A 12,809-nucleotide genomic window follows, 5' to 3' on the forward strand; every position below is an offset into this window, starting at 1 on the left:
AAAGAGAGAGTCGGCAAGGGAGGGTGAGGTCATTTTAGATACTTGAATTTGAGATGATAATTCCACCTACAAAGGCAGAGCAGGTCACTGAAGACAGAGAGGGTCGGGGACCAGACTTGGTCAATGGGACTCTGGGTTGGAGCAGCATGTGGTGATGGTCAAAGGCAAGAGGATGGATGAGCTCTTTGAGGGACAGAGCCTTGAAAAGGTAGTCCTGGGTCAGGAGAGAGAAGAATCCAGAGAAGGAAAAAGAAGGCATGGTCAGAGATAAGCAGGGCAAGGACTGGCAGACACCAAAGGAGGCAAAGGGATGAAACAGCTGACAGAATAGGAGGGATACAAGCATTCTACTCATTCATTTCACAAACAGCTATCAAGCATCTCTGAAAGGAGCTCTGGGGGCGCTGTGGTTAAGGCGTTGGGGTACTAACCAAAAGGTCAGTGGTTTGAATGCACCAGCTGCTCTGTGGGAGAAAGAGACAGTCTGCGTTGGCAAAGATTTACAGCCTTGGAAAGCCTATGGGGGTCGCTATGAGGCGGAATCAACTCATGGCAGTGGGTTTGGTTTGGGTTATTAAGCATCTACCTTGTGTTAGGCCTTGTTCTGAGCTCTACACAGCAGTGGCTGCTGAAACAGACAAACCTTCCTCCCCTTTGGGAGCTCCAATTATCTACAATATGTTAGTGCTAAGTGTTATGGTTACAAATAAAGCAGGATAGAGTACTGGGGTGATCAGGGGAAGCTTCACTGAGCCAACCCCATGTTAGGGAGGCGATCCCAGCCCTGATTCTCCCCAATCCTCCATCCGATGAGCAGGGGGAGGCTTGGGGTCTGGGCCCTGACACATCAACGGGCTCCTAGCTGAGCAGTGCGCTTCTCTGCTTCTCCCCACCCCCATTCCCGCTTCCTCACTTACGGCATCTCGGGCCACCCACATGGGTCTGGGGTCCGGCTTGCAAGAATCCAGACTTTAGAGCTGGGCACGAAGTGACAGAGTCCACCACGACTAAGTGTTTTGCTTGTACCCTTTGTGGGGCTTCAGAGTCCCCCAGCCAGAGCAGGGCCCGAAGTACTTCTGAGGGTTCTCCAGGGCTCTTTGGTTCCACTTTCATTTCCGCGAAAGCCCTACCCGCCGGCGCTCACACGCCCCCAGACGGAGCTTCCCCACCCCTGGGAGGAGCCTCCTTGGTCTTGGAAGCCAACTTTGTCCAGATTTGAGGCCTTAATCCAGCTACAGCCCTTTCTTAATAAACTTGACACACACCTCGCAGCTGCACTCACCTTCAAATATCGCCTCCCCAAGTTCTCTCCTTTAACTTTACCCTCCTCACCAGGATCTAAACATAGCTGGCACCACTATTACGCTATTAAATACCATCTCCTCGCAACTTGCTCTCCTCTTACTTCTTCATTTCTCTTCAAAGCACTTCTGACTACCCAAGTCGGGTAGGTTTTCACCAATTGCTGTATCTTGGTGCCTGACAGCACCTGGCACATGGTGAGCACTGTCCTCTAATGACACTATGCCTACAGGAGCAACTGAAGTCTTTCAGCTGGGTACCGAGTACTGCCAGGGTTAGGATCTCAGCCTTGTGAGAACTTGGTAGCATCTAGGTCTGCTGTTACTTTGTTTCCCTGTTTTCCTAGAGCCTCCAAGGATGCCAGACACATGCAGGCACTGACCACGTAATTGCTGAAGGAGTGAGAACTGTGGCCAGGACAAGCAAGTCACTTGGATCATATGCACAAAACTGGTAGTAAAAACTGCTACGGAGCCAGTTCGCACTCATAGTGAACCCTACAGGGCACAGCACAGCCGCCTGCTTCCAAGGTTGTAAACATCACAGAAGCAGATTACATCTTTCTTTGAAACGGTTGGTGGGTTTAAACTGTCAGCCTTGTGGTTAGCAGGTAAATGCTTGAAGTACTACACTAGAATGTCTGGCAATAGCCAGCATTCATCGAAAGGTGACCGTTATTTACCCAATACCTTTCTGCTTTTCATGAACTAACTCCACCCTCAAGACCATCCCGTGAACTTGGGTCTATTTCTATTATTATTTTTTTGTGATTTGGGTGAAAATTTAGAGCAAATTCACTTTCCATATAGCAGTTCACATACAGTGTCTCATGACATTGATCACAATTCACCACAATGCAACAACTCCTCTCCCACTTCCTCCCAAGTTACCTCTTCCATGTCCATCCCTCCATGCACTCCTGCCCTGAGCTGTCTTCCTGTGCATAAGGAGCACTTCTGTCTCCCATGATTATGTGCCATCAGAGTAGGACCCAACTCACAGCAACCCCTCCCTGGGTTTCTGAGGCAGTATCACTACATAAGCAGATTGTCCAACCTTCCTTCCAGGGAGTGGCTGGTGGGTTTGAACCTCCAGCCTTCTGGCTAGCAGTCAAGTGCCTTAGGCACTATGCTACCAGAGCTCCTTGAGCATAGAGTACTCATGTCCTATTATTTTACAGTCCAGTTACATCTCCTTTCTCAGTATTAATATGGGGCCAAAGTGAAAAGCTGTTTTGTACACCAGTTCCGCTTAGAACCAGACCATTTCATCAATAAGTCACAGTTTTAATTAACCAATGAGATAAACGGTGACAGAAGGGACAAATTCCTGCACTACAAGCCAGTGCCCATCCCATTAGGAATGGCTGCTCTAGGCCTGGGCCTCAGCAATGTGGTTTAACAAAACCATCTAGGTGATACCCCCCAGTGCTAAGGTTCAAAATCCTCATTGTCAGTGGTTTTCAAAGCAAAGAACTAGTCCCCCTCCAGAGTGATGTTTTCTTAGGGAAGAGTTACCCAGAAAAACATCAAGAGTAGCGTTTTATTTTTTTTGGGGGGGAACAGTTTAGTAATCAAAGTTCCCCCACGGAGGGATCATTAAAGGACTATCAGGCTGAGAATGGCAGTGCCAGCCTCACAAAGACAGGCTTAACTTTTATTTTAGATTCTCTCAGTCCTTCACCCACCAATGTCTCTCATCCTGTGAATGTTCTTCTTCCCAGTCTAATATACGCAGCAGTCAGACACAGGGAGTTTTTGTATTTTTAATGATTGAAACAAAAAAAGATCTAAAACCGCAGCTTCTGGAAGAACCACTTGTTTTTGCCTGTCTTGTACCTAGAAGAGGAGGGGGAAAAAAAAAATCAATGAGAGAGACAACAGGGAAATAAAATTCCCTTCATGGAGAAGGTGAAACTATACTCCAGTAAATACCAATCAAAGTCTACTTACCTCTCCTCAAATTTGACCTTGGCCTCCCGACGGGCCTTTCGTTTAAGAGCAGGGTCTCTGAAGACATCCTTGTTGACAACAGTTTTATCCAAGGGGATGTCCACAGAGTACCTGGGGAGTGATGGCACGACGAGTTTACATGCTGCCAGGGCCTCACACAGCCCCCCAAGCCTTCCCAGGACATCGGGGTATTAGGGTGTGACTCCACAGGAACAATCACTGAGAGCTATGCCAAGTCCTAATGATATTTTTTAGAAATCCCCAATTTTAATGGACTCATTTACATGGATTCAAGCCACTGAAAAATTCTGATGCTTCATTCTCAACTTTGTATTTCTGTATCAATTTACTAGACCTCTTTAAGGAGCTCTTAGGCATAGTGCCTAAGGCATTTGACTGCTAACCAGAAGGTTGGCAGTTCAAGCCCACCAGCCACTCCGCAGAAGACTGGGCAATCTGCTTCTGGGAAGATCTACCACACTCTTTTCTTTACTTCCACCCCAGACATCAGCTGGCTAGTTTTCTATTTGGAGCCATTTTATTTAGTTTCTTTGAGTTTTGCCTACAAAGTCACCCACACTATGAAAACGTATATTCCAAGAAGCTGGCCACGTCAATCTCACAGCGCCCAACAACTGAGAAGTAGCACTGTCTTTTTAGTCACACAGAGTAAACATGCAGTTTTAAGACAGCAAACTTTAGGCACACGCTGCCAGGTTTGGGCAGTTCTCATTCAGGACCTTGCCTTATCTTACACTCTATACAGAACCCTTGTATCAAGACAGTGATATGCTACAGCCATTTAACAGGCTTGAGACCAGTTCTGTCGTGGCTGACAGAATGAATCAGAACAGACCCAAATTCATAAAATGTGGGTGTACCAGGATGACTGGAACAGCAAAAATTACAGGTCACCCTGCAATGGGATATGCAGAAGCTGCATGGTGAGAACTTTCAGGAGTCTGACACGCAAAACTGTAGGCAATAGATTTGCTTGCCTTGCAACACGTACACTGCCCTAACAGAGAGACTAAGTTTCTAATAGGGCTGCAGCTGTAACTTTTTTTTCCCATTCCGGTTATTGCTTTATTTTTGTTTGTTGTCGAGTCGGACCCAACTCACAGTGACCCCTCCTTGGGTTTCTGAGGCAGTATCACTATGGAAGTAGATTGCCCAATCTTCCTTCCGAGGAGTGGCTGGTGGGTTTGAACTGCCAGCCTTCTGGTTAGCAGTCAAGTGCTTTAGGCATTACGCTACCAGAGCTCCAGGTTATTGCTTTAGTTCACCCAAATTATAGAAATTCTTATCTGTTTTCTGGTGTCACATATCTGGCTATGATCAAAACAGAATGAACTGGGTCGAAGCTCTGGAATACCATGAAGGAATTAAAGGGGCCAGTAGTTGAAGGGACTCAATTACAGGAGGAATAAGGGAAGAGGGTAGATCAGACCCTATGCCTGTGTTTACTGTGGATGCAAACAAATGAAACTATCTTTACCTAACATTCAAAGACTTACAGGCAAGAAAATAAGCAAAGAACAATGCTTAGGAAAGACTTCCAATCATGCTTGGCCAACTCGGACCTCTGGTGGCACAGTGGATAAGCATTTGGTTGCTAACTGGAAGGTCAGCAGTTCAAACCTGCCAGCTGCTCCATGGAAGGAAGATGGGAGTGATCTATTTCCATAGAGATTTACAGCCTCGGAAACCCAATGGAGGTCGCTATGAGTTGGAATCAACTCGATAGCAGTCAGTGTGGTTTGGTTTGGCTAAGTCAGGGAAGTAGTCACAGACACAGACTAATCTAAGCCTTCAAGGGGAATATGGCTCCTAGATAGATGTCAAAGGCAAGCCTGGGAACCATGGCTACTTTATAAGTTGAAACTGAAACAGTGTCCCTTCCCATCACTGGGATGGGTGCAAGGCTGTCTCTGGATTCATTCTCACTTCTTGAGATGCTCACCTTGTGGGCATAAGGTGATTATAGTTATAAACTTTCACAAAAGACTTGATCTTCGATCTCTTGGCAATTTTCTTCTTGCCCATGGCAGCTGTCACTTTACGGGGATAGCGGTCAATTCCAGCCACCAAAGCATGGCTGTAGGGGCGGTCTGAGGTGCCGTCATCAATGTTCTAAATAAGAGAGCATTACATTTGACATTAATTGAGGCGGCCTATTTAGGGCAGGTGTGGAAAGAATACTCCCAACCCCTAGTCTCAGAGAAACCCACTACAAAAAGAGAAAATGCATATAACACAAGGCAAGTCCTGTACCAGACCCCCAGATGGTTTACAGGAATCTAGAAAGGCTTCTGGAGATAAGAGATTTTAAAAAAAAAAAAAAAAAAAAAAAGAACACGTATAGTAGAGTGCATGCTATGTGCCAAGCCCAGTGCTTAAGATTTTTACATCTAATAAAACTCCCTTCCTGGTTACACTGCTGTTTTTAGTTGCTTTTTTCTGTTAGAAAGCTGGAACACCTCTGGTCCCCCATCCCATATTCCTGCAACTGGTCTTGCGGTGGTAGGTTCCACCTCCGACTTACAGAGAACTGCTCTGTAAAGGTTTCAAGACTGTGACTTTTCAGATGCAGATCACCAAGTCTGTACTCTGAGGCATTTCTGGGTGGGTTCCAACTGTTAACTTTTCCACTAGCAGCTGAGCACATAACCTTTTGTGTCACCCAGGGACGCCTGATCACACTGTTGTTAAGGGGTAAAGTCAGGATTCAAACAGTGGCAGCATCACTCCAGGGCCTGGGCCTTCTACCACCAGAAGACCAGTTTCAGGTAGATGGCAGAGGGGGAACCAGTAGTGTCCCAGGGGTCCTAACAGAAAAAAGCAACAGTGTATGTGGCTGGAGCCTAGAGCAATCTGTCAAGAGCCTACAGAAAAGGCAGGTAGGAGGCAAACAGTTAAGCCCCATCAAAGAAGCCAAGCTAAGTATGAGTCTGAACCAAAGATAAGCCAATTTCTTGAGAAATCTGGTGTCTCTTTGCTCAAGGATTTTTTGCAGTTTTTTCTTGACTACCATGAAAAAGGTGATAATTTTGACTAAAAGCCAATTTCTCTTAAGAGTTCTAGCTACACCACTTACTACCTGTATAATCTAACGTAAATCAATTACCATCTCTGACCCTTGCTACACACCTGTGAAGTACTGCCTGACACCAAGCAGGCATTCAGTAACTGTTGGTCGCTATCATTGTTGTTTAGTCTCTGGTGGAGAATACATTAGCTATCATGTGTTCAAGACATCTCGCGTTTGCTTTTATTTTGTATCTTCCTCTCTCAAGAGGAAGCAACTCTGGTGGCGTTGCGGCTTAAGCATTTGGCTGCCAAACAAAAACGCGGTTCGATCTTACCAGCCTCTCTGCGAAGGATGAGGCAGTCTGCCTCCGTAAAGATTTACAGACTTGGAAACCCCTATAGCGCAGTCCTATTCTGTACCAAAGGGTCGCTATGACTCGGAAACAACTTGATGGCCGTAGGTTTGGTCTCTTAAAAGAAGGGGATCCTAGTGGTGCAGTGGTTAAGCGCTCGGCCTAACCACTGAAACCGCGGCGGCACTAACCCACCAGCTGCTCCGCGGGAGGAAGGTGGGTAGTCGGCTTCCGTAAAAATTTGCAGCCTTGAAAACCCCGTAGGTAATTCTACTCTGTCCTAGAGAGTCGCTACGAGTCGAAATCGGATCGACGGCAGTGGGTCTGGAAGTTTCTCTCAAAAGCCTGCACGCATTCACTCTCTGAACCCGCAACATTCAGCAGTAACTGTTCCAAAACCTCCGAAGCCTCTCGGGTTTCCGCGACACGAGGGCGTAGAGGTGCCCGCGGCAGATACCTTTACGATGACGGCTTTACGTCCGGAGTAGCGTCCGGCCAGGACCAGTACCACCTTCCCGGGTTTCATAAACTTGCCCATTTCTGCAGACAGCAAGGAGAAGGGGTCACTCAGAAATCCGGACAGCTAAACACCCTCTGGATGAGTCCTGCCCTCAAGCAGGGGCCCCAACCCTCGATCGTCAGACTGAGCTCACTGCCGGCATGGCCCAGGCGGTTCGCCAGATCCCCCACGAAACCGTCAGAGGCTGAGAAACAATGCATCTGGTGCTTAACCGCAACACAAGCCCCTCGCCGAGGATGGAGGCAGATTGCAGGACCCCTCCCAAACTTCTACTTACCGACAGTAATCAGCCAGGACGACACCAGAAAGAAAGAAAAAGCACTTCCGTTGACCTTTCACCCGGAGAGATGTGACCTCACTTCCGGTCTCCCCTATTGGGTCTTGTTACACTACTTTGTCGTTGCTCAGCTTCTGTGTTGTGGGCGGAAGAAGCTCGTGAGGGAAGAGCAGGACCTGGCAAAACACTTATTTGAATCAAACTTTATTAGTAGCTCCGGTAGTATACAGAGCAGAGGAGTCCCGTCTCTGGCGTCCTGAAGAAGAGGTAGGTCGGCTGGTGTTGCGTGGTGTTATTCCGCTCAGCTGCTGTGCTGCGCTCTTTGTTAAGTTTCGTTCCTTGGCGCTTGTGTGAACTCTATTGTTTTTGCTTTAGAAGATGCCAAGAACAGGATGGGACATTTTGGTGCCTACCGTATGCACTTTGTTGGGGGCATAAAGAGGGAGAGACAAAGGTTAATCTTTTCCCCAACATTTAGTTGATGTCACAGACATTACCAACTAGAATAAACAGTAAAGGACAGCGATGGTGATAATAGCAGTTGTTTATCCTGTGCCAGGCAGAGTTAACAATTTCCATACATTATTTCATTTGAGCCTCATAACACTAGGCGATAGGTAATACCATTATCTCCATTCTGCTGTTGAAGAAACTGACAGGGAGTTTAAATAACTTGTTCCAAATCCATAGCTAGTAAGTGGTGGAGCTGGAAATCAGATTCCAGCAGTCAAACTGCTGAACTCATGCTTTTTACCATGTCATTGTACTGACACTTGTTCTATGCCACACAAGGTGCTAAAAAAACAAAATAAAACAAAGAACCAAACTCACTGCTGTGGAGTTGGATCAGACTCATAGCCACCCCTCCTTGGGTTTCCAAGTTGGTATCACTATGTAAGTAGATTATCCAATCTTCCTTTTGAGGTGTGGCTGGTGGGTTTGAATGCTAGGCTTCTGGTTAGCAGTCAAATGTCTTAGGCACTACACCACCAGAGCTCCTGCACAAGGTGCTAGCATTACCTGGAAACTTACTAGAAATGCCAATTCCCAGGCCTCATCCCAGACCTTCCTAAATCAATAGCATGTTGAATCGTCCTGCCTCTGTGTCTTGAGTATTTCCTTCCCACTTTGGCATGAGGAAACAAGAGATTCAGAGAGGATAAATTCTCTTTCTTGATTGAACATGACGGTGGCAAAAATGGGCTTCAAATCTGGATGTGGAACCCAGGTCTACTTGGCACTCAAACAGAATTATTTTCCATCACTCGCAGGAAGAGTATTTTTAGATGGAGTTCAAAAGGACAACCCATCCCAGTTTTTCCTCAGCTGAGCATTGAAGAACCTACAGAATTGGTCTTGAGGCAAGATGGGAAGACAATCAGCATAAAGAGTTGCATTAATTCTCTTCTTGAGGCTCTTCAGGGACCAGTTTCCCCCACAGCCCTCTGGGCTCCATTCCAATGGTTTGTCACACAATTATGTAGTTGTATTTTTATAATCCACTCCCATCAAGTCGATTGCAACTCATAGCAACCCTATAGGACAGAGTAGAACTGCCCCATAGTGTTTCCAAGGCTGTACATCTTTACTGAAGCAGACTGCCTCATCTGTCTCTCACAGATTGGCTGGTGGGTTTGAACCACCAAATCAGCAGCTTAATGCTTTAACCACTGTGCTACCAGATATTCAATTAAAATACTTTAATTTGTATTATAAAATTTTAGAGTTGGGACATCAGAGATCATCTGCTCCAACCTCTCTCAAAGATGAGAAGACACTTCTAGAGCTGTAGTTAGAGAGCTCGTGGTGCAGAGCAAGGGCTCCTCGTTCCCAGCCCAGTATTCTCCCTATTACACACCTGTCGGTTTCTGTCTCCCTGGTCTTCTAGTCTCCTTATCTACTTCTGCCCCTTTGCTGTTTCTCTTTTGGAATGTAAGAACCAAACCCTGGAACCTTGTAATCACCTTAGATTCTTCTTAGATACTCCTGTTGCCATTGAGTTGATTCCAACTCATCAACTCATAGTGCAGAGTAGAACTGCCCCATAGGGTTTCTAAGGCTAGACTCTTTATGGAAGCAACCTTACCTTTCTCCCATGGAGAAAATGCTATGGGTTCAGTTAGCAGCTGAGCATTTAACCACTCTGCCACCAACTACAGCCCTTGCTGACATACTCAAACCAAACCCACTGCCATCGAGTCGATTCTGACTCATAGCGACCCCCTTTGGGTTTCCAAGGGGGTAAATCTTTACAGAAGTAGATTGCCCAGTCTTCCTTGCATGGAGTGGCTGGTGGGTTTGAACCACCAACCTTCTGGTTAGCGAATGCCTTAGGCACTATGCCCCCAGAGCTCCTTTGCTCACATATTACCACCCTACAAATCAAATTAGTAACTAAATCCTGTGAATTTGCCTGTATGTTTTCTCAATCTTTCTTTTCTATCCTTTTATACCTCTTCCCTAACTGACCTGGCCTGAGTTCTTTCTCCTCTCCAAGCTTCAGTGTGGATCGGAATCACCTAGGATGCTTGTTAAAGATCATCTCCAATCCTAAAAGATTCTGATCCAGGTCTGGTGTGGAGCTGTATGATCTCACTGGAGAAGCTGTCTGAACACAACTCTTGAGTCCACCCCTAAAATCCTTTCTGGTCTCTTTCCTGAAGTTGGAACTCTCACTTACCTTTCCTTCAGCACAAGTTCCATGACTCCTCCATACCCATCGTATTCCCCCCTGGGATCCAGGCAAACATCTTCTGAGCCTTGGGGTTTTTACTCAGACTGTTCATGTGTCTTGGTTTTCCCCCACTCCATGTCTCGGGGCCTGGTGGTGGTAGAGGTAGAATCCTATGCATCCTTCAAGGCCATTCCTGAACTGACTTGAGGCAAAATTAACTGCTCCCTGGTCTGTGCTCCCTGAGGGATCTGTACTTACCTTTACGATAGAATAGATATTAGTTGCTTTGGGTCAGTGGTTCTTAAAGTGTGGTCCAGATCACAGCATCAGCATTACCTGGGAACTTACTAGAAATGCAAATTCCCAGGCCTCATCCCAGACCCACTGAATCAAAAATTCTGTGGGTGTGATCCAGTGATCTGTGTTTTAGTCAGCTACTTATATTTCCAGTTGGCTTGGGTATCTCTCTCCTCAAATTGTGTGCCCCTCAAGGGCAGGGAGTATGTTATCTGTTCTCAGCATCTAACCTCACCCAGGCACTCAGTAACAATTGAATGAATGCAGAGCACCTCAGAAGTCTCTAGCAATGCTCTGCAGATCATACTTGTACAACAGAGCACACTCATCTTTCCGGTGACTGCACTTTCACTGGATACATATCCATGCCTTTTTCTTTCCACTTTTGCATGGTCTTACAGTCCTGGGCTAACTGTACCTCTCTTCCCTTGTCCTGTCTGTTTCATCTCAAGCCAAGAAGAGTCTGTTCTCAGTCATGGTGCAGCTGAAATCAGTGACTAGCAGATAGCTGTGACTGCTGGGATGCTGGCTGGACTGTCTAAGTCATCTTAGGGTTTCATGAAGAACTTGGCGGAGCAATGACTGTCTGCCCATCTCCCTGCAGCCTAGGCTTCTGGCAGCTGAAACTCTTGGCAGGTATGTGAAAAATAGCTTCTTCTCCCCAGAGGGATGGTGGAGTGAAAGAGTGGGGTAAGGAGAAAAAAAAAATCCAGAAGCAGCAGATACAATGTTACATGATAGAGTGGAAAGACCATAGGCTTTGGAGCCAGGTAATTTGAGTTCAAATCCCAGCTCTTCTACCATGAAAGCCTGTGGTTGTTTCCTCAGCTGGAAAGTGAGGATACTGCCTTACTATAATAAGAATTAAATTAGGATGACACACACACAAATGCTTCCTATGACGCTAGCACAAAGCCTTAATACAAGTTGCCTTATGTAAGGATTCAAAAAAGGTAATACTGGGGTGATCCCAAGGCTATGCCCTATCACCTACCCTAAATGACTTTCAGACAAATGGACTCAAAAGTGCCAATTCCAAAAGCAGCATGTGTGGTAAGACCTGCTGTGGGGATGGGACTGTAGCCTGGGCCACAGCCACCTTTGATAATGCCATTATCATAGGTATTATCATCAATTAATGATATCATTATCACTGGTAACAACAAGGGTACTTTTTAGTGAAACAAGGTTAAGGAAACCAAAGCTGAGTTGATCCAGGGCAGGGAGGAGGCAGAAACGTCAGAAGCCAGACAGCTCTCAAGGAAACACTGATTTGGATCAGGTGGGCTGATAATGCCAAGGCAGAGTTAGAAAGCAAGGACAAGGGTTAGCCCCTACGGTCTTTGCAGAGAAGTTACACAAAATACTATGATTTTATTAGCAACCACAGATGTATCATTTTTTACATCATTTTACTTAAACTCTTTTACACAGAAGGTGGACTAATTCTACCCAAATATCAACAATACATTTAAATAATTAACATGTTGCAGAAAAAAGATTAAGTTAAAATGCACTACATAATAGTGCACAGAGAAAGTGCAGCTGGCAATTTAATACATGAAAACAATGCTGAATCAGTAGTGTTTGGAGCCCACTGGGTTTTCCCCCATCTCTGGTTAGTCTTGGAGCCATACCCACCACAAGCAGACTGACAAGTATGAACTGGAACATAATGAAGACCAATTAAGACCATGCTACAGTCAGGTTTACAGTGTTTAGCCCCTTGTCTGTAAACAGCAATCTGCTGTAATACCTATTCCCCCATTCTAGTACCTGTAGTGGAAGAACACTTTAGCAATGATCTAAGGGAGAGGAGCAAGATCAGGCTTCCTTCATCATTTTACCTCCAAGACTAGTGGTAAACCACAGCCAAAGAGGAGCTACAGCCAACATGTGTTCCTGTACGTTCGCCAGGAGTCTCTCGAGTAGATTGCTAATGCCAATGCATTTCCTTCTGAGAAAACTAAGCAGAGTCTTGTTGGAAGGAGTGTAGAGGAAAGTTTACTTGCCAGAGAACATATTCCCAGACATTGGTTCTCCGTCCCCATAAACACCTGTGCTCCAAGACAACAAAAAGACCATTGTCTGTGCTGTGAGAAGAGGCCTACCTGGTCAGGGACAGGTTTCAGTTCTTACCTTTACAAGGGCTCATTCTAAAATCAACCTGCGGTTAACTCCCTTAGAAATGTTGTTCTCAGATCCTCTCATTCCTAGCAGCCCCACCCACCCTGGAGTCAGGAAGAAAGGAGAAATCAGTATTCTTAAAGAGAAATTTAACCTCTGGCCCTAGGACTCTCATACTTGCTTCAAGGAAGATGGCTCCCAACCTGATCCCAACTCAATTAATAAGAACCTCAAATTGAGTGGGTTCTGGGACCAACAACTCGTGTTGTTGCATACT

General features: G+C 45.9%; 1 protein-coding gene across 1 annotated transcript; it reads right to left on the bottom strand.

Annotated features, from left to right (window-relative positions):
* Nucleotides 1-3,091: 3,091 nt before the first annotated feature.
* Nucleotides 3,092-7,175, bottom strand: RPL27 (ribosomal protein L27). The gene is made up of 4 exons (XM_007957727.2): nucleotides 7,095-7,175; nucleotides 5,218-5,387; nucleotides 3,255-3,365; nucleotides 3,092-3,140 (listed from the first exon to the last, which is right to left on the bottom strand). The coding sequence occupies exons 1-4, from the start codon at nucleotides 7,173-7,175 to the stop codon at nucleotides 3,092-3,094; spliced, it is 411 nt and encodes a 136-aa protein (XP_007955918.1).
* Nucleotides 7,176-12,809: the final 5,634 nt, after the last annotated feature.

Source organism: Orycteropus afer, unplaced genomic scaffold, assembly GCF_000298275.1.
Source record: "Orycteropus afer afer isolate SDZICR_OR568_19922 unplaced genomic scaffold, OryAfe1.0 scaffold00786, whole genome shotgun sequence".
NCBI classification, from domain to species: domain Eukaryota; kingdom Metazoa; phylum Chordata; class Mammalia; order Tubulidentata; family Orycteropodidae; genus Orycteropus; species Orycteropus afer.

Coding starts and splice junctions, on each gene's coding strand:
- RPL27 (XM_007957727.2), bottom strand. CDS start 7,175: ATGGGCAAGTTTATGAAACCCGGGAAGGTGGTACTGGTCCTGGCCGGA. Junction 5,388..7,094: donor GTAAAGCCGTCATCGTAAAG/GTATCTGCCGCG, acceptor TCTCTTATTTAG/AACATTGATGACGGCACCTC. Junction 3,366..5,217: donor AATCACCTTATGCCCACAAG/GTGAGCATCTCA, acceptor ATCACTCCCCAG/GTACTCTGTGGACATCCCCT.